The 23364-nt window shown below is 45.4% G+C and overlaps 1 protein-coding gene across 1 annotated transcript in view; it reads left to right on the top strand.

Moving 5' to 3' along the window:
- The window catches only part of KCNK10 (potassium two pore domain channel subfamily K member 10), a 141199-nt gene extending 118371 nt beyond the window's left edge, over nt 1-22828 (top strand). The window contains exons 5-7 of the mRNA XM_007105681.2: nt 16073-16259; nt 20228-20370; nt 22208-22828. Of these exons, the coding sequence (XP_007105743.1) occupies nt 16073-16259; nt 20228-20370; nt 22208-22828 (951 nt within the window). The remainder of the gene's footprint in view (nt 1-16072; nt 16260-20227; nt 20371-22207) is intronic.
- Nucleotides 22829-23364: the final 536 nt, after the last annotated feature.

The raw sequence follows: 23364 nt of genomic DNA, 5'->3' as shown, positions 1-23364 counted from the left end.
TTTTTTTTTTTTTCTTAGATTCCATATATGTGTGTTAGCATACGATATTTGTTTTTCTCTTTCTGACTTACTTCACTCTGTATGACAGACTCTAGGTCTTTGAAGCTAAGGGATACTCTGCCTTTCTTTTTCTGTACCACTCTGGTACCTGCTCAGTGCTAAGTGCTTTAGAGGCATTCAGTAAATAAACATTGATGGTGAATTTGTTGGAGAGGAAAGAGAAATGCACCAGATTCCTTTTCACACACCCAGGGAGTGTAGGCTATGCATCCCCCTCCAACAAACCCGACTGAAGAAGAGATGCTTACTGATGGAGGTTTCAGTGCTACCCTTCCTGGAATGGATGTGGAGGTGTGTGGGGCTGGAGAAATGGAGGCAAAAGGGCAGTAACAGACTGAGGGAATCCAATGGGCAGGAGGGCATGGGCCTGGCATAGAGCTCCAATCGTCAGTCATTGCCCTGGCGGGGAAAGATGCACTGGCCATGATTCAGCAAAGGAAGAATCCAGAAGGTCTGCTGTTCCATCTGAGCAAGCAGGGAGGTTGTGCATTTCATCCTTGACTGCATTTCACTGACTGCAACTGCTTACGCAGACATGTCCATGATATTCCACCACATAGACAGATGCTGGTGAAAGGAAAATCGAAGAATGAAAAAGAATTTATTTTAGCTACATGCTGGTTGCCTCTCAGCTTGCATGTGCTCTTACTAGGTCTTGAACACACAGACCTGTACATATTTTTTACAAAGCATCAAAGAGTTCCAAGGCTTTCCTCGCCGAAGGTAAATGGCTCCTCAAATATCAATGAGGGACCCCCCCGGAAGACGGGTTTTGCTGTGCTGGTGTTTAGATACTGCGTTCTTGCCACCGTGGCTCCACTTAGACTGAACAATGTCCCTTGGGTTAGTTTTTTTCCATTCCTTGGCAGAAATGAATTTTACTGTAGAAAGCATCAACAATATTTCTACCTGAGCCTGGGGAATGGTTGAAGGACTCATGTCAGATTATTATTATTAATATTTGGCTGTCTCCCCATCCACATTCCCCCCCTCCCCCAGCTTCTGTCTCACTGCTGAATAGGCACAAATGAATGTGATGGGCATCTCGCATCAGTCACCAGGGCATTCCCTTCTGATTTGATCAATGCTTTGCACTTTAGTTTGAACAATTAGAAACAGGATTCTAGAGTATACAGTTTAAAAAAAAAAGGCAAAGGAATTTATGTATGATTTTAAGGATACGGCACAGAAGCTTCTGTGTGATTTTTTTCAAAATGAATTTTATCAAGGACGGTAACAGAATTGGCACCAAAACTAACAAGAAAGCAAATATCAACAGTTCAAATGAAATGCATGCCATCTAAGTGCCATATGGTGCTCTGGCAGTGTTATTACCACTTTCTTTTTGGCTTTCATCCTTTTCCTGACATCACTATTTGCTTCCTGTCTCTGCTGCTCTTGAAAAAAGTCTCAGTTGTCCTTAGCCCTTTGATTCTGTATTTCTGGTAGGTGTCTTTCTCTTCTACCTCCCCTTTGGAGGCTTGTCAACCTTTTCTCCAGGGAAGAGGAGGAAGAAGACCTGTCCAGATGGCCGGATAAACATGTGACATCTGCTTTTGGGAGCCTCTTCTAGGGGTAGTTGGAGGGTGGATGAGACTGCTTCCTGCCTGAAAAATGGGCATGTTGCTTTCTGTCTCTTTTCTAGTTTTTTTAAAAAATGATCACATGCCTTTAGTTTTAATAATATTTTTAGAAATGTCTTGAATTCAGATTCTCTCCCATTATTAGGGAAACAGCAAAAAAAATGAATTCACCAACCAGACTTCGTGAAAAATTCATATTGGTCGAACTTTTAAAAAATGAGTGAAATAGGTGTGGGAGATTCAGAGGTACAAAATTGTGGTTACAAAATAAATGAGTCATGGGGATGAAATGTACAGCATGGGGAACATAGTCAATAATATTGGAATATCTTTGTACGGTGACAGGTGGTAACTAGACTTACCGTGGTGATCATTTTGTAACATATAGAAATATCGAATCATTATATTGTGCACCTGAAACTAAGTGTTGTAGGTCAACTGTGCTTCAAAAAAATTATTAAAAATTCTTTTTAAAGCTTTTCACAGTTAACATTCTTTCTTAGAGTAAGATCCTTGATGATCGTGTTTGGGGAGAAATCTCTGCTTTCACAGAGGAAATTCCAAGGGTCTGTGTGTTTGCACCGAAGTGCCACCCTCTTTCATCTCCAGATTTTTGCATGTGATATTTATGGTGCTTCAAACACTGTCCCATCTTCCTCCTGCTCTCAGCATAAACAAACGTCAGCTCTTCAGGGAGGGTTTTCTGAGTCCTAAATAAGGTCAGCACCTTGTACTCCCATAACACCTTGCATGCCTGGGTAATGTTCATCTCCTTGAATCTGAGTTTCCTGTTTGATTCTTGTCACCCCCATGGGCCCTATGAGGACAGGTTCGTCTGCCCGTTCAGCACAGTTTCCAGTGCAGGGCCCAGCATCCACACCTGGGGAAGGAGTGAGTGAGCATGACTAGACTCATACGTTTTGATATCGAAAATGCCCTTGAAATCAAAAGTAGTATCGCATGCAAATAAATGTCAATGGAAAAGAAAACCAAACGGCTTTAACCTTTGAGATGCAATTATTTTGATGAAAGGGCAGTTCAGTAGGGGAGCTGTCCCCTGATAATGCTTTTTGCACATGGACTTTTATCTCATCGAGAGACACCTGTAAGTGTGATCTTACAGACTTCTCAAGTCAACCTCAAATACAATGTACAGTTAACTTTCTCAGGGGTTCTCATCCCTGTAATACCCAACACCCCCTTTTAGAGCAACTATTACTGCCCCTTTACTACATGGAAATGAATTTCATAGGTAGTACAACTTACCTACAGACCATTTTCTAGCTACAAAATGAAGGAGGAGTAAAAGGAAGGTAATTTATAATAAAATGATCATGTTTTTGTAATAGGTGCTTGGTCATGAATCCCCAGGAGAAGTACTGAAGCGGTGAGACCCTCGCATCTACATGTAGGATGCAGAGGCTGGTCCGGGTGTGTTGTATCAGTGACTAAGCTGCCACAAGGGACTTTCCTGCCAGTGACGGGGTTTTCCAAGATGGAGAACAGCTCTTGGCAAGGTTCCAACTCGTCAAAATTCAGCTTTCTTGCAATTTATGTTGGAGTCACAGTCTTATAAAATTCAGCCTATATTGAAACTGTGCAAAAAATTGTGTGTGTGTGTGTGTGTGTGTGTGTGTATGTGTATACCTAAAAGGGAGTTACATTCTCAGCTCAGGTAATTATACATACACATAAATTTTTCTCAGTGGGTTGTTCAAAACTCACAGTAAATTTGGGCTAATCCTCTGCTTTGTGACACTAACTCTTGTATTATAGGATGTCTAAGCCTTCTTGTCCTCACCTACTATGTGCCAGGAGAGCACAAACACCCTCACAGATTCACAGTCACCTCCTCAGGTGTTATAAACCAAACGGGGTTATAAAAAAGACTTCCAGGGCTTCCCTGGTGGCGCAGTGGTTGCGCGTCCGCCTGCCGATGCAGGGGAACCGGGTTCGCGCCCCGGTCCGGGAAGATCCCACATGCCGCGGAGCGGCTGGGCCCGTGAGCCATGGCCGCTGAGCCTGCGCGAGAAAAAAAAAAAACTTCCAGGAAGCTCCTGTGTAACTTTCAGGACTATACATGTATAATTTCTATTCTCGTGTAAATGGCCTTGTTCAAATGTCAAGACTCTCACCTTGAGACAGTTCCTGTGCTGTCAATATTCAATTCAATTCAACAAAAACATCCTGTGTGCGTGCGTGTGTATGTCCATTGCCTGTGCCTGTCATATATACTCTTATGAGCAACTTACATTAGAAACTCCTGACACTTTATCTCTTGCTGGATGAATCGTTTTAGTTCCTTCATAGAACAGTTTACCTTAAACAGTTGCTCTCATATTTTCCCCAGGTGCCAAGAAAGAGGGAGCAAGTGTAGAAAAACACACGGTGCAGGGCACCTGGGATGCAAAGGTAGGGAGACACACATGCAGGAAGATGGCAGTTCGGGGTGAATTGCAAGGAATAAAGACGGCAGGGAAGAGGACACAGTAACTGACAAGGCAGAGGCTTCCTGCAGGTGGTAATGTCGGAACTGTGTTTTGAGGAATGAACAGGAGTTTTCCAAGCGTAAAAACGGGAAGAACATCCTAGCAGATGGAACCACCTTGAAAAAGACACAGAAGCATGCATTGGTGCAGTGTTTGGGCACCAGTAAAGGATGCAGTCCCTTTAGAGGGTAAGCTGCAAAAATAACTGGAGTTATAGATGAGATGGGATGGCACATGCTTGCCAACAGGGGGACTCCTCCGCAGCTTTGCTCAGGAAGGGGGTTGCCGCATTCTGGGGCGGGGGGGAGGTGGCGTGGGCAGCAGGCAGGATGCAGTTACTGAATTGGAACAAGGCCACGTCCTCACAGCTTCCACTGCCACCTCTGGCAACCGTCCCTGGGATTCTGAAGCCTCAGACAAGGCCCATCTCTCTTACTTTACCACAGGGAGTAGCTACTTTTCCTTCTCTCTCTAGTTTTCCCTCAAAGGCGTGATTGTCAACCCCTTCCCAAAAGAAAGAAAGACAAACTGCACAGTTTTCCAGGGCTTCGTGTTCTTTCTCTGGGGAACTATTGCAGTGTTTGTGGGCACCGTCGACACTTTCTGTCTTTCCCTTTTCTCCTCCTCTCCTTCTCCCTCTCGTTCTCTCCACCTCTCCTCCTTTTCTTTCCTTGTAAAGGTTACAAAAGGAACAGATGGTCGTTGTAGAGACTTTGGAAACACAGAAGGGTACAGAGGAGAAAAGAAATCACATGAAAATCCGTTGCCCAAAGAGATCCACCATTAAGACGTTGATCATGGTACTTCTGAGCCTTTTCTCTTTGCATCTGTATGTAGCCTTAATGCCTGCCGCTCCACTGGCACCCCCGCAGGCCCCTCCCAGCTGTCTTTTCTTCTAGTACTTGCAGGGGGTATCACTCATGTGTGCCCATATCCGTCCTGACCACAGCCTGTGTCCTCCCCCATCAGCTCCTCCAGATTCCCAATCTTGCCTCTAACCACGGACCCCTCTTGGCAATGCTCCTGGCCCCCTCCTGCAGGTGGCAGACCCCTCTGCCTTGGTTGGTACTTGCTCTTGCCCTGCTGGCCTGGAGGAGGAGGCTGGCACCGCTCTCCCTATAACCCTTCATCCCAGGAATGGATATAGCCTCTTCTATACCACAGCCGAAACTAGCTGCAATTTTTAAGAAGACTTTTCTGAAGATTTAGGAATGTCAGAGAGATATTACCCAAAGCAGTTAAATCACATCTGGCTATAGTTCTGGCTGGTCTTGGAGTCCAGAATTCTGGCGGCGGCAGGGGACTCTGTGGGGCTATGTCCCTGACCCGCCTCTAAGTGGCTGAAGCCAGTTTTACCCTCACCTCCAGGAGTGGCAGTTTAGCTGAATCAAGAGAAACCAACTATGGCTAAGTTAAGCAAAAAAGAAAAAAAATTTAAAGGCTGTTGTACAGCTATCACATCCCTGAGGTGGATGGAGACCTATACTTGGAAGGTACCCAGCCAAGAACAATGACCCATAGAACTAGACCTGAAAGAAGTCACTGCTATGTCTGCCTGGCACAGACAGCAGCCAGCCCTGCTGACCCCACTGATTCTGGGCCCTGGATGCTGCTACTGACCACCATTGGGGCTACCAGTCCCGGAACGGAGTCCACATGGTGCATGCTTCTTTCTACAACACCACTGGTGTGCTCACTGCTGCCTGCCCCCTCCCCCTCCCCCCCAGCACCATGGAAGCCCCCATCTGGTCCTATTCAATTCCACCTTGATCAGGGGCAAGTTTCTCCCCTCCACATCTCTACCCACTCAGTGTCCAAGTCCCTCAGTCTTTGTTGAAGAGACTTAGGAGGATCCAGGACTCATGAGAGGGGGGCTGTGCACAGGTGGTGAAGCTGGTGGTGCCCACCCTAGGGGAGAGCTCTACAACGAACCCCTTCCTCTCTGCCTCTGGTCCTGCACACTGGGGGCTGTGCTAGGAAGACCCTAGGAAGACTCAGTCCCTCCCTCCTTCCTCCCTTTCCAGGCTGAGTGGCCATTCTGCCCCCTCTCTGTCTCCATCCCTAGCCAAGTCTTAATCGGGTCTCTGGGAGATGAAGAAGGGGTTCTGTAAGATGCCTCTGAGAATCATCACCCCTCATTTAGGAATGGCCTTTGGCATGCCAGAGAGAGAAAAGAGAGGGAGGAAAACACAGAAAACCTTCAGGTGAACACTTCATGATCCACTCTGCCACATCCGCTCAGTAGTGCCTGGTTCAAAGTCTGACTTACGTCTCTCTGGTTGGGGGAGCCTGGGTTGCATGCTTGTGTCCTTGTAGTAGGGAGGCTGGGAAAGTGAGTAGGTGGCATTCTTCAGCTTCTGTGCTGGGAGGAGGTCTCTGTCTTTCACCAAACAAAAGAAGGGGGTTCCGATGATGGGCGGGCAAAAGGGAATGGCTGGTGTCCTCTAAAGCGGTCATGACCTGTGCTCTAATTCCATCACAACATGATAATAGGGTGGTTAGTTGGCCTTCAGCCGCATCACAATGGTCGTGAACAGCACACTGCAGGCTGTGTGTCACCAGGGTGGGTCCAAGTCCATTTTCTAGTCTTTTTTTCAACACGAGGAGAACATCAGGAGGCCTGGATGTCTTTTTAAAAAATTGTCTTTGGGGGTCTCCGCTTTTGGTCTTCTGTGGAGAACTGTTCAAATAAAGCATGCGTCTCTGCTAAACACTTTGCAGGATTGAGGTCATCTAAAACTAGATGAGAAAACTTCTAGTTTAAAGAGAATACTTTTCTAAAGAAATTATTACCTGCAGAGACACAACTCCTACCTAAGAGTCGACCACTGTTTACTATTTTATCTTAGAGAGCATGTGACGTCCACGCCTGCTATCATTTGCACAGCTAAACAGCCCAGTCATTTCGTGAAAGATGAAGGTATACTTTAGTCATTACATTAAGCTCCATTAAAGGGTCTGTATATAACTTAATTCTCTTCAAAGGAGAAAAAAATATGCCAATTAACTAACAACCGGGACATTTATTGTGTGTGTTCATTTAGTAATACCAACAGGCTTCTGTCTGGTCATGTCTAATCAAATCCATATTCTAATGAAATCCATTCTAATCAAATTAAAGAACAATGCTACTCTTTAATAATCGTGGAAGAATGATAGATGAATAAACATAGACGAATTATGGATTTATTTGCCCACAATGCATACACACTTGGAACTTGGAATGTCCTTGAGGGATTTGTATAAAATTTGAGTAAGATACGAAGAGGACGAGTCTATCAGGATGTTGAGATACCCACTTTGGATGACTCTACCATGAGGCTATCAATGAAAATTCTGTCAGGAGCAGGAACCAACCAAAAAAGTACATTAAGTCTGAGTTCCTTAGCACCTCCTTGGCCTCCTTGCAGGGTTGTTTCTCTCCAGCACCAGTCTCCTGCCTTGAATCATTTGCAGTAACCCCCTTTACTACCATGGGTGAATCTTGAGGTATTACATATATATGGGCAATATATATGGGAGAATAGGACAGGCAAACAGTGTCATCAGTTCTTCCTCTTATACTCTCTCATTCAGTGAATTCTTTCCCCTTCATAGCACTTCTCTCAAGCTGTGATGATATACTTGCTTGTGTGATTATTTAATGTTTGTCTTGCCCCGACTAGCTCTGTGAGGCTGGGGGCCATTCTGTTTCTTCTCACCCATGGATTTAGCCCCGTAACTGACGGAGAGTGGTGCCTGATAAATGTTTATTGAATGAAAGAATAGAAAAGTTATAGGATTCAACTTCACTCACAGCTTGGGAAATATTCTGCTAAAGAAAATTTCTCTGTTCTGGATGCTTCTGTCAAGTTCCCTCAGTGCAGGGCTTCCCAGTATAAGATTCATTTCTGGGTGACTTTCTATGAAACTGTGTTCCATTCTTATTTAAACTTCTCTGTTTCCAGTCTAACTCAAAAGTTCAAGCATATCTCTTTCTCTTCTGTTTTCTTTGTTTCTCAAACAGAGAGGTACAAGCCCAGCTGAAAGCCTTCTAATACCTCCAAAAAAAATTTTTTTTTTAAATTAAATTTATTTATTTATTTATTTTTGGCTGTGTTGGGTCTTCATTGTGGTGCGTGGGCTTTCCCTAGTTGCGGTGAGCGGGGGGCTACTCTTCGTTGTGGTATGTGGGCATCTCACTGCGGTGGCTTCTCTTGCTGTGGGGCACGGGCTCTAGGCGCGTGGGCTTCAGTAGTTGTGGCACGCGGGCTCAGTAGTTGTGGCTCGCGGGCTCTAGAGCACAGGCTCAGTAGTTGTGGTGCACGGGCTTAGTTGCTCCGCGGCATGTGGGATCTTCCCGGACCAGGGCTTGAACCCGTGTCCCCTGCATTGGCAGGCAGAGTCTTAACCACTGTGCCACCAGGGAAGTCCCCCCCAAATTCTTAAACCATTGTTCCATCTCTGCTTTCTATACCCCAAAGTCTTTTTCTCAATTATGCTCATCCTTCTCAAAGGCTTTCTTAATTTTTCTTGCTTCTCATTGCCTTTTTTCTCTTGTAGTTCACACATCTTTTCCCTATATGAGTTCTAAATGCTTATTTCATTATTCTTTATAGTTTTATGTGGATGAGCATCCCTATGGGCTTTCATTAAAAATTTCTGTCTAAAAAGAAAGAAAGAAGGAAAGAAACGGTGTAACCATTGGGAAAGGGTTTGCTCTCCACTTCCCCAATAAAACTCAGGAATTTTTACAGAGATTGACTCAGTAATATCCAGGTGCTTTTTTAGCTGCTGACCTAAATCTGGATGATCTTGGGGGCTTTCTTCAAATCTTCCAACAGGCAAGATAAATAAGGCCACAGAAAATACATGCTTGTTTGTCACTTATCTTGATTCTTGGACATATAGACAGTCATTCCAGGAAGCCCCCCAGAAGCTCACAGATGCCTTCTCTCTGGGCTACTCATACCCAAGGTGAGGGCATTTGAAGGCTTTCTTCTCTCCCATACTTCCTGGGTGCTCTTAGATGCTGGTTCCAGTCAACAGTGACATGGCTAAGAGATGCCAGGAAGGACGAGAAAGAGTAAAGAGCTCTTTGATAAGCCACAGTGGGGCAAGTGAGCATTTTACTTACCTTGTGTGTTAGGCGGCTGCATTATGATCATTGCTCCCCAACTCCACCCCCACCAAAGCCCTCCTGCCAGACCCTGGGCAAGGTTCTTGTCTCTCCTAGACAGCTCCAGCCACGACTTGTCTTTCCCGATTGCTTATCTTCTTTTAGGATAGCGTTCTTAGCAGGAGGCCCACTGTAATCTCACTCTTTCTTTTCCCCTTGTGTTACATGTGTTCCTTCCTGGTGAGGGGCCACAATCTAAAGAAGAGAATTCACCTTCCTTTGAAAAGAACTTGCACCACAGTACGTGGTCTGACTTCCTTCCCCCCTTTCATAGTGTAATAATTACTGAGCTATCACCAAAATTTAAAAAAAAAACATGGTAACAGAGTTGAGATGATTGGGGTCTTTGAAAGAACCAAATAAACAGCATCCCCTCTTTCCCACCCAAGGTATGTACCAACTGAGAAATAAGACAAAGGAGATGACAGATTCCAACCTAATGTTACTATGTCCCCTCAACACTGGAGAATTTGGCTTATATTTGTGGAAAAACGGATTTCCTAGTACAACCTGAGAATTAGACAGGAGATCACAAGGGGGTACTTCTTGAGGGCAGCTTGTTCCCTAAAGGAAGAAGAGAGGAAGAGCCTGAGTTCTCAGTTCTTGCATCAGAGTCAGAGGCTGGAGAGAGGCCTGTGTGTTACAGCGTGTGGAACCCCATGAACAAGGGAAAAAGCAGCAGGGATGGGAAGGAACACTTTTTCTATTCGGGGGCTCTTGTGTCTTGACTACTGTGGACTGTTTGGCCAATGAACTATGACCTTGAACCCTCGTTAGCAAAGGGAGGGAGAAGAGTGAGTCTACCTTTCAGCTGTCTGTAGCCTAGTTACTGTAGTATTATTATTATATGCTTGTGTGTATGATGGTGGAGAGGGCATTTTTTTTTTTTTTTTTTTGCGTTCCGCGGGCCTCTCACCATTGTGGCCTCTCCCGTTGTGGAGCACAGGCTCCGGACGCGCAGGCTCAGCGGCCATGGCTCACGGGCCCAGCCGCTCCGCGGCATGTGGGATCTTCCCGGACCGGGGCACGAACCCGTGTCCCCTGCATCGGCAGGCGGACTCCCAACCACTGCGCCACCAAGGAGGCCCCTGGAGAGAGCATTTTTGGGTGGGAACATTGTTCATGTTGCTGAAATCTGGGTAAAATACATTTAGAATTTGGATAGGTGAGCAGCTGGGTGTGGCATCTATCAGGATTGCCAGGAGTAATTCTGTTGATGTGGCTCATCAGGATGTGTCCCCATCCTCCTCTCCTTACCATGGGCCTGCCTTTCATACCTCAATTAAAGAGAAGGATCATTCTTCAGCCACGGTTACAGCTGGGTGTTTCCTCCATTGGTGTGATCACTTATGTGTTGTTCTGATTTCTGGGATATAGTTTCTGAGTGCTTAGCTAGCAAAGATCCAAACATCTTCTATTACAGGTGGCACACTTTTGTATTCCACTTACAATAGCTACAAGAATATTCCTTTCTTCTCTACCAGGTGATATTTTTAATCACTGGGGTGTCATTAGGTAATAACTTTGCCTTCAATGGTCAGACCATGGCTGGGCACCATGGACAGCGCCACAAAGACTATTTTTGGCCAAAGACTCAGATGTTCCCACCCCGCCCCAGCCAACTAGACTTTGTGTGCTTGAGGAAGGAGCTTTCTCTCTCTCTTTTTAACTCCTGTGTCCCTTGCAACTAGAACAACCCCTGACATGTAAAAGGTTCTTAATAATTATGTGCTGAATGAATTACCTGGTTGAATTTTTTTTATTTTTTATTTTATTTTATTTATTTATTTATTTATTTATTTATTTTGTGTTACGCGGGCCTCTCACTGCTGTGGCCTCTCCCGTTGCGGATGCGCAGGCTCAGCGGCCATGGCTCACGGGCCCAGCCGCTCCGCGGCACGTGGGATCTTCCCGGACCGGGGCACGAACCCGTGTCCCCTGCATCGGCAGGCGGGCTCCCAACCACTGCGCCACCAGGGAAGCCCTACCTGGTTGAATTTTAAGTGCAAAAAAATCTTGTGTTCCAATAGAGAATTATCTTCAAATGTTAAAAGCCATGGAATTTTTGAACAGAAAACTTTCAAAGATTTTAATTAAACTGTTCCCGGAGTGGAACAGCTGAGAATTATGATTATTTCTGGATTTTAATTTTTCTTCATCCCAGGTGCACCTATGTTGGCATTTCAGTGATAAAAACAATTTAATTGTATACACCAAAAGCTTTTTCAAAAACTTTGCATGGCCATACCAGAAAAGCACTGAACTGGCCAGAAATCTGCTGGATGCTGCAACGCGGCTCAGAGTCAGATGTTAGATATAACTTTTTTTTTTTTTTTTTGTTATAGATACTATCCTGCTTTTGAGTAGGACATTTTCAGTAGGCTCCACGGAGATTTTACTGCACGATTCTTACTAATGTGTGTTTATAGTATCTCTGCCATGGAGATTATAGGCAAATGGTGTTTAACAGCTCTCCTCATACTTCATAGAATTACTGGTACTACGTGGCTATTCGTTGTGATGTTGAAACCACTCGTTAGAATTGGACTTTTAAAAAAGAAATCTTTGTGAAAAACATAATAGTATCAGAAAATAAAGTCAACTCTTTTGTGAGGCAGCTCCTATTATCTTTCCATTTTGAGAAATCATTCTCAGTTCAATTGTATTACCATGGTGATGTGTTTGCATTTCAACAAAACAAAACTGAACCATAAACTAGAGCTCTGCATGTCTAGCTCCTGTCCTAGGGTTTTTATGGCAGTGTCTTTATTATTGAATAAAATCCCCAATGTCCTGGCTAAAAATCACAGCAAATAAACAGTTTCTCAGCCATACACAACAATCTGGATTGCTCATCTCAGAATTCTAAGAAATCTCATAAAAGTGAAAAGAAGAATTGATATTAGAGAGGGGTAAAAAATCAAAAAAGAAATAGCCCACAAATGAATAGAAATATACTTGTTCTCTAAAATAAGACTGTGGAAGTAAACAAACAGGGGAAGACCACTATGCTTGATGAGAATTGGATGTGTGGCTTAGCCCTCTGAGGTCTGAAACAAGTAAACACTACCCGAATTGTCAGCACATGCATCCTCTCTCAAAGAAGAGCTCTTAGAGCTGGCTCCCCTGCCTCCTATTTATGAAATGTATTTTGCTCTTTGGAACAATTGCACATAATTTTGACAACTAAAAGAACTGTACAGGAGGTGTGGTTTGAGTTCCTCAAAAATGCCTACAGTTAGTGCCTGTCGGACGCGGGAAATAGTATTGCATGATACCATCTGCCTAAGGAGAAGGAAAAACCACATCATCTATTCTAATCCAAAAAGTGTGAAAACAAGATTTGGACAGATATATACAACTATTCTATCACTTCTGCCCAAATATTGTATCAAACCATCTCTTCCCAGATAACAGTTTTGTTAGCCTAACAACACATTAGCTCAGTCAGATCTGGGCTCTCACAAAGCTTTTTGCTAGCTGCTCTGCCTACTGGTAAATAAGCAATGGGATTTTGCCTAGCAACCCCACCATGGAAACACAGCTTGACTCCCTAGGTGGTGGGGGAGTTAGGGGGGCAGTTCAAGGAACCCAAGGTCTGTGCCTTTCAGGGACCCTCTGCAGCTGGTTCCTGACACCGCAACCATTAGGCAATTCTTGTCAGTTTCAGAAGGTTGTCAGTTTCAGAAGGATGATGAAAAACTTGGGGGAAATTAACTAAAAGGCAAATAAAAAAGCTTCCAAGATTGTGAGCTGAGACTGTCTGAGAGCTCAGTCCAGAGTCAGCACAAAAGAACCAAGGGAGAATGAGGACTTTTTTCTTATTGAAAAGGAGGTAATTATAGGAGATAGTGTATCCAGGAAGGGAAAACCAGCAGTGACCACCTGAAGCTAAACAGAGATGATCTTAAGCCAGATGTGAGGGAACATTCCTCAATAGCAAAGGGCAACATTAAATCCGGGAATGTCCACATTTAAGGAAAGCCTTGAACTTTTACATCAAACATGATTGCTAAGAATCATCAAGCATTTAGCAGGCACTGTGCTGAGCTTTTACACACTTATTTAATCTTCCAGACAATCCTATGAGGTGGGTTTTCTTACCTCCATTTTTAGAGGAAGAAACTGATGCCAGAAAAATTGAGAAACTTGCCCAAGGTCACTCAGTCATTTAGCAGCGGGGAGGGGATGTGTCTCAAGCAGGCTGCCCCTAGACGCCAAGTTCTTAAACACCATTTTCCTGTAGTAGTGAATGGGTGCAGAGCTAATGAGGATAAGAAGCCCAGAGATCACTGGATGATGTGTTTGTGGTTCCAACTTGAAAGCTACAGTTTAAAATGTTCAATTAAGGCAACTGTTCTTTTTTTTTTTAAGTGTCTAGAGGGCAGCAAAAACATGAGTATCCAGAATAACAGATATTGCCAAAATCTTACACCCGTATCTCTTCCTTTTATAGTGAAGTATGGGTATACGCAATTTCATACACCTACACACACGCGCGCATGCAAGACACTTGATTTCATAAGTCCCTAAAATACTCTGATGACTAAATTCTCCAAGAATTCTCTGAGCATCACCCTAGGATGTCTGGAGGAAGCAGCCCAGGGACCTGTTGGTTGGCTTGGGCAGTGAGCAGTGGTGAAATGTTTACCTTGCAGATAAACTCTCCAACAGATAATGCAATTAAGACTCCACCATCTAGCCTTTGTTACACACCTTCCTCTCCTCTACCAAACAAATGCTGTCCGGTGCCGTCTTCCCTCTGCTCACCTCCTGGAGCCTGGGAATGTCTCCAGCTTCCTCTGTACGTGCTGCTCTCTTTTGCCAATCTCCACCTCATTTGGATTGCAGTTGCATTCGCATCCTAATTTCTGACTTAACTAGTGTCTCACAAACATTTAATTCACTTTAATTTCATTATGCATTTGAGGAGGACGATTTACTGAGGGGGAAAATGATGTTCCCATTGCCGGCAATTAGATTAACTTAATGATCTATGGTAAAAATCTCCTTTTGGGCTTTGGATTTTTGTACATGTTTACAAACAAAACTAGGCTAATAATAACTAATTTCCTGGATTCTCAGAGGGGCCTTAACTGCCCCCTCAAAGTTCTATAATATCCTATTTGGAAATTCATGAAATGGGTAAAACATTCCTTGTGGTTCTCAGGTAATTTATCTTGTCACAGTACTTTCATTTGTGGAAAAATGGTATTTTCATGTGCAGTTTCAAAAATATCAATAAATTATCTTTTTTTTTTTTTTCTGAGGAGATGGGGAGGAAACTATACAAAAGCATGGGTCAATTTACTTTTTCCTGTTCCCACTTTATATACTGAGTACTCTCTTAGGAGTTAGAGAACTTGACTCCTTTTTATAAAGGATTGTATGTCTTTAGCGTTTCCTACGAATATTTAGGGGAATATACTGATCCAGGAACTGGAGTGTAAATAGTGCTGATTGAGATTTGTGCAAATAAATATTCTCCACTATTCCTATCATTTACCTGCCCATTCGATTCTGACTTATTGAACATACCTGGGACTCAGGACCCCAGGCAGGTGGGACGGATGGTTTTGAGGCATGATTACAGAGAAGAGCAGCCTCTCCACTCCTTTTCCAGCTCTTTTGTCCCTTGGCGTTTTCCAGTGAAGAGGTGGTACTGATGTTTGTCTCCGTAAGTCAAGGAGGAAGAGGAGAATGAGAGGAAGGGAAACAGAATCATCATCAAACTTCCTATCTTGGAGACCTAGTCATTGCCTTGGCTAGCATTTCCTGGTCAAGCCGAGCGGCTGATCGTAGAAGAACCTCTCTTGACCATTTCTGTCCTGGGAAACCTGGCTGACGTGACCCTGCTGTGATGAAAGTTTAGGAATTGCTGGACAGTGACAAGATCGCTCAGTGACAAGTTTTTATTCTCAGTCTTCCTTCCGAGAGGGGAAACAGAAAGGCCTATTCTTCACGGAGGTTAGTCTGGTTTCTTCCCTTAAGGGAGCACTCTGGCAACTTGGAACTGGTGAATCGTTGAGTAACTTGAAAGTTGGTTTCCATCACTGCGCACCAGACTGAGATCACACCAGAATTCACATCTTGGCTCTGCCCCTAATTAGCAGCATTTTATGCAAGTTCCTTACCCTTGTGGGCTTCTTTTTGCAACTGTAAAATGAGGTGTATGAATGCAAAGTTCTCTCTGTACTCTGGAGGTTCTCTGCTCTCTAAGTTACCGGAAGGCAATGACTAGAAAATAGATCACATGGTAAAGATTTCCATGACATAAATGTGTACTTTTGCAGAAACTCAATCTAGGCAATGTACAAAGGTCCAGGCACTCTGGTGTTAAATATATATTTATGATAGTATGTGGCTTTGGTTGAGTAATGGTGCTAGGGTCCCCTGAGGACAGTCTCTAATGGCAAATTGGGAGCTTTGAGAAGACCTTAAGGGATTATTCAGTTTAGATGCAATGCCAGTGTTGTCTTGAGGGCCATTCAGTAGGACACCAGTGTGCCTCCAGTCTATCTCTGGACTCCATGGGCATGATTCTTTTGCTAAACCCCAAGCTAAGTGGGGTTTCTTGCCCAAGGACCCCTAGACCCCCTGAAAACTTCTGAATGTGCATTTTTCTAGGAGAGGGTCCACAGCTTTCATCAGATTCTCACAAAGCTGCCCATGACCACAGAGAGGTTCAAACCCACTGATGTTTTTTTCTCTACCTCTGTCTTCCAAATCCAGGGTGATGGAGCTGACTTGCCTATCTTTCTTTCTCTTTTGCTGTTCTTTAGAAAAAGCAAGTGAGTCAGACCAAGATCCGGGTCATCTCAACCATCCTGTTCATCTTGGCCGGCTGTGTTGTGTTTGTGACAATCCCTGCTGTCATTTTCAAATACATTGAGGGGTGGACGGCCCTGGAGTCCATTTACTTCGTGGTGGTCACTCTCACCACGGTTGGCTTTGGTGATTTTGTGGCAGGTAAGAACCCTGGGCGTCCTAGTCACCAGGGCCCTGGTGGGGAAAATGTTCTGTTGGCAGTGCTTTTCCAAACCATGAGAAAAGATGTGGGAGAAGCAAATGAAAAAGGCTCAGCATCACTGCTGCTGTGCACAGGCTTGTTTCAAACCCGTGGTCCTGTGCGAGGTAAACAGCAGCAGGCTGCTGCCTTGAAAGGAAGCCAGCCTCTCCCTCCCCAGGTCGCAGATTGTCCTTATCACCATATGAATTATGAGTGAAATGAATTTCTCATTGGATTTTGGACTTCTGAATTGTATTAAGGCTCCTTGAATCAATTGATAAAGGCTATATTAGCAAGGGGCAAATATGAGACTCTGGAGAAATTAGCATAGAGTTTAGTCTGCAGTGATCTGCAGATTAAGCTGCCTGATGCTGAGGTGAGAGCTGCCAGTCCCTGCAAAAGTTGTCCTGGGCATGTCCGGATGCAAGACTTAAGACTCAGGTGACCCACCAGGAGCTGAAAACTGCCCCGAGGGAATATAGTATTATAATGGCTTCTGCATGAATGTGTATAGGAGAAATAGCCTTCATTGTAAAAATAAATGCCAATGAACTGTGCTTAAGGAAGCAAAAGAAAACTACCGTCAAATTCATCTAGGGACCGGGAGCTTAAAAATTGAGATGAGATCTGACATCTTACGTGTACCACTTTCTGAGTGTGGTAGGAAGGCAGGAAGAGAAGGAGGACGGAATAGTTCTAGGTGGTCAGAGAGCTGATCATTTTCTGCTTCAAGAAGTGAACACTCTGACCAAGCAAGTCTATCATAAGTTATACATTTTTAGAGGACAGGGATCTCCTCTCCCGGAATCTGCAAAACAGCAAATTCTGGAGAGGGTGTGACGGCGTGAAGGCTGGTCAGCAGGTACATGGGTATCTCCAGGTTAATTCTGGAGTGATTTTGTAGCTATTCCAACTGGGAAGATGAAGACTGAAGTCCACTTTGTAGAAATAGCAGTTTTAATTTTTTCTTCCTTTTTATTGGCTAAGGACTAACAACTGCACAGTCAAAGTGATTTAAATTGCTTACAGAGAGCCCGAGGCCTGGGGCCCCACCAATCTTTCCTTATGCACAGCGCTCAACCATTGTGCAGCTCCTCAGCTTGGGCAAGAGGTCACTTGATGCCATTTGATGAGAGGCCTGAAGCTCTGGAAAGACACCACACAGAGAAATGAGGAAAGTAAGAGGAACAACTGTCTGGTTAATTCCTTAGCATCATCCATAGCTGCACTGTGGGAAAACTCAGCTGAGGTTCCAATCCCAGGTAAACACATGTAACGGCAGCTGCAGTTGAGAGCTATTTCACCAGCATCTTTAAGTTCTCCAAAGCATCATTTGCACTCTGTTGTGCTGCAGAACCCCCTGTGCTAACACTGGCCTGTCTGGAGGACTGTCTTCTGGAGGGCACTTATGGTAAACCCTGCTCTCTAACCAAGCGCTCAGTTCCATCTGTCAACCTGTTAATCTGGGGCACAAATAGCACAGCCTTGGGAATATGAGATTTAAAAAATTACTTGTGATTTAAATTGATTTATCCTTATGAGCAACCATGGGCTGTGACTACGTAGCACACACCAGCACTTGACCTGATGTTTACTCACCTGGTAAGGGTGTGACTGCCACTAGCACTGTTTTTTTTTTAATGATCTTTAACAATGGAAGATTTTAATAGAGCAAATGGGCAAATCTACAGATAAACACATAGAATTGTTAGAATGTTTGAAAGTCTGTTTTTGTTGTAACTGGGTGAGAGAAAATGGACATGTTTTCCCCATGGGTTTTTGATAACGGTGGTTGTACATGTAAATATGTCTCCCACAGAGTACCTTTCTTTTTTTTTCTTTTAGTTTTTATTTTATATTGGAGCAGAGTTGATTAACAATGTTGTGTTAGTTTCAGGTGTACAGCAAAGTGATTCAGTTATAGGTATACATGTATCTATTCTTTTTCAAATTCTTTTCTCCCTTAGGTTATTACAGAATATTGAGCAGGGTTCCCCGCATAGCACTGTTTTAATTCCCTTACTCACCGCAGATTACAGAGCCATATTTCCTTTGTCCTGAAGTCTCCGCAGACTCGGGTCTTCTATAATTCAGGGTGCTGACTGCAATTGGACCAGGCCCTGCTAAACTGCAGTTTCCAGGGCTAACATAGACCAGTCTGAAGAATGCATGCCTTAGAACACTGGAAGTGTGTCACAACCTTTTGGCAATACTTTTAAGAGCAAAAGGGAAGGATGCCCGTCATTTTAAAAGATACATTAACAAGAGTTGATGGCTGCTGTGATTTGACAGGGCATCAATTCAGAAATATCGATCAGAGCATCGATCACCACGCAGGATCAAGTGCTGGTTTATTTTGTAGCTGACTCACTTCAGGACAGTCTAACAACATTACAAGCATTTTGGACCCTGACTGGGAGCACACAGAGTTCTGCATTCCAGGCTAGCAGCTGATAAAGGAACAGGCAGCCTTGTTCGCTAGCGTGCCCTAGTGACAATCTTTTTTGGGCGATGGTGACTTGTGAAGGTAAATATTTATTTTTAGATAGCTCCAAGGAGAAAGCTGCAGAGTTCTCTAGCCTAGCGCAGAGACCAAATGAACCTCGAAACCCACTTAATATTGCAGAAACTCCAGCTGTATCCTAGAGAAAGCTGAGTGGGGAGAGTTGCCTGAAAGGGAAAAACAAGGCAGCTACACCAAACCGAGGGGGGGTTTGCCACAGAGCCCTTTACCAAAATTTGGAATTCTGATTTTAAGAAGTGGCTGTAGCTATGGAGACCACGCGGGCGGCATTGCAAAGTGGGTTTGGTCACCCCGAAAAGAGCCACAAGCCACAGTGCCTGCCCAGCTGCCTTTGGGAGGTATTCTTGATACCATAAGGGCTCGGTATGGATTCAAGGATGCTAGATGAGGTAACAAACATGCCCCAGTGATCACTGGGAAAGTCCAGTGATCACTCACCCTGTGGTACCATAATTACCAATCCATGGCTCAAGTTGGTTGTCTTAGAGATGGCCACCTGCCTGCTTCAGTGGGCAATGACATCTCACAGAGTGAGAGCAAGGCTGGTAGTTATTTCACGGAGCTTCCTTACTTCTTTAGGAGAGGGCGCTGGGCTTGGAATCTCTTTTGCATGGCTACCTTAGGCAGTGCCTGTAGGAGGCCTAGAATAAATAGGCTAATTACTTGGAATAATGACTGGTCCTTTAAATGGGACAGCCAGTCAATGCAGTCAGGCAGCTAGTCAATTTGGTCTGATGGATTTTTACTGTAATCCCTATTTGTAAAGGGATTGAACTAGCTGGCCTTGAAGGAAGGTCCCTTTTCGTTCTAGCACGGTGATTCTAATTGCTCAGTCTAACTGACCCTACGGATTAGGATCATGCAAACACCATCCCTTGGTTAGCAGTTTTGCTTGGGTCCGAGTCTCAGGAATACCGGTAATTCTAATATTACTTCCATACACCTACTCATCTCTTGGTAAATGCATGTGTGCTTAAGAAGGAAATGGTTCCAAGAGTTCCCAACCGTTCGGGATTATTTAATGATATTTTATTTTTATTAAATTTAAGGTAGTTTAAGAAAAACTTGACAACTGGGCCTGCTCTGTTGTCCTCTAATTCAAGTCATTCATCGTCAAGCTCAGATTTAGACTAGGTGGATCAAGTTGGCCACTGAATATTTTTTGTTACGAGTATTATGGTTAGCGGGCAAGATTCAGAGGAAGTGAAGCCACAGGTCAGGCTACTTTAGGGAAGAGACACGTCTTTTCCTTGCCATCCCACCGATGTCACATTGTGTATTACAGCAAGCCTAGTAGCGGTTAGATGGTGATGGACAACATTTCTGCTACACAGACTGGGATATGTTTGCTCTGCGAAGACTATATGCAGGATCCTGGTTAAAGTAACATTTGGTTGTTTTCAGGGGGAAACGCTGGCATCAATTACCGGGAGTGGTATAAGCCCCTAGTGTGGTTTTGGATCCTTGTTGGCCTTGCGTACTTTGCAGCTGTCCTCAGTATGATCGGAGATTGGCTACGGGTTCTGTCCAAAAAGACAAAAGAAGAGGTAGGACCCCCTTCCAGAGTCTATGAATGTTCCTGAGATCAGATAAGCTCGTGTTAAGAATTACCTATCTCTGTTCTATGGGCTAGACTGTGTCCTACTAAATGGAGGGCTCCTAGGCTTCCTCGTTTTGAATCCTTGAATTGTTTTAAACGCCAGGCTAAATGGAATAGCAGTTATCTCTGGATCCTTTTTTGGCAGGTGCGAAAATCTGATGACCCACCAGCCCACAGCTCCTGGAAAGACTAGTAAACAACAACTTATTTTTTAAAAAGAAATGAAAAGAAAAACAAACAAACATAGCAGAGGTAGATTACAGTTGAGGGAGGTGTGCAATTGTCCCCAATCAGCAAATATGTGAATTTTTCTCAGTTCCCTATGAGACTGAAGTTATTGAACTGTGGCTGGCCATGGGGAAGTGAACTCAAGGGGTCCCTTTCACTTATGCCCCCTCTTGGTTGTCAGATCTGTAGAAACAAGTATATCTCTGTGGCCAGGGGCACACAGCCTTTCCTTCCTCAAATAAATGTGCATGGAAACCTACACAGAGGCAAGGAAAGGAAGGCATAAGGAGGAAAGGTAGATTTTGTTTTTTAAAAAAAATGTCCACGTAGTTCATCTGGAAAGAGAGGAAAAGAAATAAGAAAGAAGGAGGGCAAAGTAAAGAGAAGGAAAGTGCTAAAGAAAGGAAAGGAGATAAAACCCAAAGAAACACAAAGAGGGGTAGCCTCTTCAAGGGTGACTGTTCCCTTCCCAGAACGCGGTCATTTGATGTGGAAGGCCCCAGGAGGGCGTTGTTGAATGGAGACGTCTCCCAGATCACTCCTGGGGGTAATGCTTTAATTTTCCTGGCTTGCATAAGCCATGTCAATGCACTCTCCAGTCTGATTCCCCAGATAGCTAACTGACCTGCTGAAAATCAGCTATAACAAAAGAGAAAGCCACAACATAAATACTGACGTTCCTCAGTGCAAAAATCCGAGTTACTCATCTGAACAGGAGAGCATGAGACTTTAACTAATAGCCCTGCTGAAAAAGAGCCCGGAGATTTGGGATTGATCCTCATGCAAAACTTCACTCTAAGGAAGTGTGTTCTGTGGGCTTTGGCAGAACACGCCCCCTTCCTGCACCTTGACCCCGGAAATTTGGTTACCATGTGCCCTGGAGGCTCTTCTTCAACCCGGGTTAGCACAAGGCCATAGCACGGCCCAGATATAGGGTGACCACCTTGACCAGGGTGCCCAGGACTGAGGACTTTCCCTTTTAAAAGCGGGACATTCCCAGGCTAACTGGGACGGGTGGGTCACCTTACCCAGATAGAGCTCCATCTTGGAGGGACAGGGAAGGGCAAAGGGCCTGCTGAACACCTGCTTTGTGTCTGCTGAACATGCTAGATGCATGCCTGCCTCACGTAACAGGAAAATCCCTGTGAGCTAGGCACGACCGCCCCGGAGTTATGCTGGAGGAAGGAGGCCAGACGATTAAAAAGGGGGCGGAGACAACGGGAACTCAGGCCCGTCCGACTCCAGACATTGATCTCTGCCCCAGAGTGCCAAACGCCTCTCCTCCTTCAGTCACGGTCTCCAGATCTCAAGCTTCCGTCGGGTTCCCCAGCAGGTGTGCCTTCCCGAGCCACGTTAGACCCGAGCCATTCGGAGGTGGGCGTCTAGGCGGCAGGAAGGGCGAGGGCAGAGGTAGCATCCCGGCCCTCCCGCGGGGCGACGCGGCCCCGCCCCGCCCTCCTTCCCGCGGGGACACCCGAGGGCTGCGCGCCTGGGGCGGAGCGCCGAGGCGGGGGAGAAAGCCTCAGCGCGTGGCTGTTTTCCCGTCTCTCCGCCAGGTGGGTGAAATCAAGGCGCACGCGGCCGAGTGGAAGGCCAATGTGACGGCGGAGTTCCGGGAGACGCGGCGGCGGCTGAGCGTGGAGATCCACGACAAGCTGCAGCGGGCGGCCACCCTTCGCAGCATGGAGCGCCGGCGCCTGGGCCTGGACCAGAGAGCGCACTCGCTCGACATGCTCTCCCCCGAGAAGCGCTCCGTCTTCGCCGCGCTGGACGCGGGCCGCTTCAAGGCCTCGTCCCAGGACAGCATCAACAACCGGCCCAACAACCTGCGCCTGCAGGGCTCCGAGCAGCTCAACAAACACGGGCAGGGAGCCTCTGAGGACAACATCATCAACAAGTTCGGGTCCGCCTCCAGACTCACCAAGAGGAAGAACAAGGACATCAGAAAGACCTTGCCCGAGGATGTTCAGAAGATCTACAGGACCTTCCGGAATTACTCCCTGGATGAGGAGAAGAGAGAGGAGGCGGCGGAGAAGGTGTGTAACCCGGACCACTCCAGCACGGCCGTGTTGACTGACTGCATCCAGCCGCAGGCCGAGATGGGGAATGGCGTGGTCCCCACGGACACCAAAGACCCGGAGCGCGAGGATAACGCATTACTTGAAGGCAGAAACTAAACGGTAAGGACATTGGACTCGACCGAGCGTTGTGGGTTTTGTTTTGTTTTGTTTCGTTTTTTAATTCACCCTGAGACACGTGCCTTAAACAAGACTTCTCGTTAGTCCGAAATTACATAGCATCGAAGAATATATTTCACTGTGCCATAAACGACTGAGAAGGCTTGCTCTGCCAAAAGGAATCAAAGAACAAGGACTTCACTTTCCATCACGACCGCAGGACACCCAGGGAGCCTTCGCAGGCAGAGGAGGTCACGGCCGGCCGCAGAGGTCAAGGGCACGTCCAGGCGATGCTGTGCCCCAGTGAAGCGCCGCCCCGCTATGGCGGGTAGAAAAGGGCAGCTATTCCTTAGACCAAACGTCTGAAAGGAACAGGTGTGTCTTTTAAATGGAGTCATTTCCTGAACCTACCGTTAGTGATATGTGCGCACACAGACGGGGACTGGATTGGGGGGGTGAAGTGGTACTTGTAACTCGGGTTAGAGTGGACATTTTGGAATGTTGCTCTGAGCTCCAGTTTTGATACAAACCGTTCA

The sequence above is a fragment of the Physeter macrocephalus genome, chromosome 11 (assembly GCF_002837175.3).
Source record: "Physeter macrocephalus isolate SW-GA chromosome 11, ASM283717v5, whole genome shotgun sequence".
NCBI classification, from domain to species: domain Eukaryota; kingdom Metazoa; phylum Chordata; class Mammalia; order Artiodactyla; family Physeteridae; genus Physeter; species Physeter macrocephalus.
The sequence above is the reverse complement of the archived record's forward strand: the minus strand, read 5'-3'. Positions and strand labels throughout refer to the sequence as shown.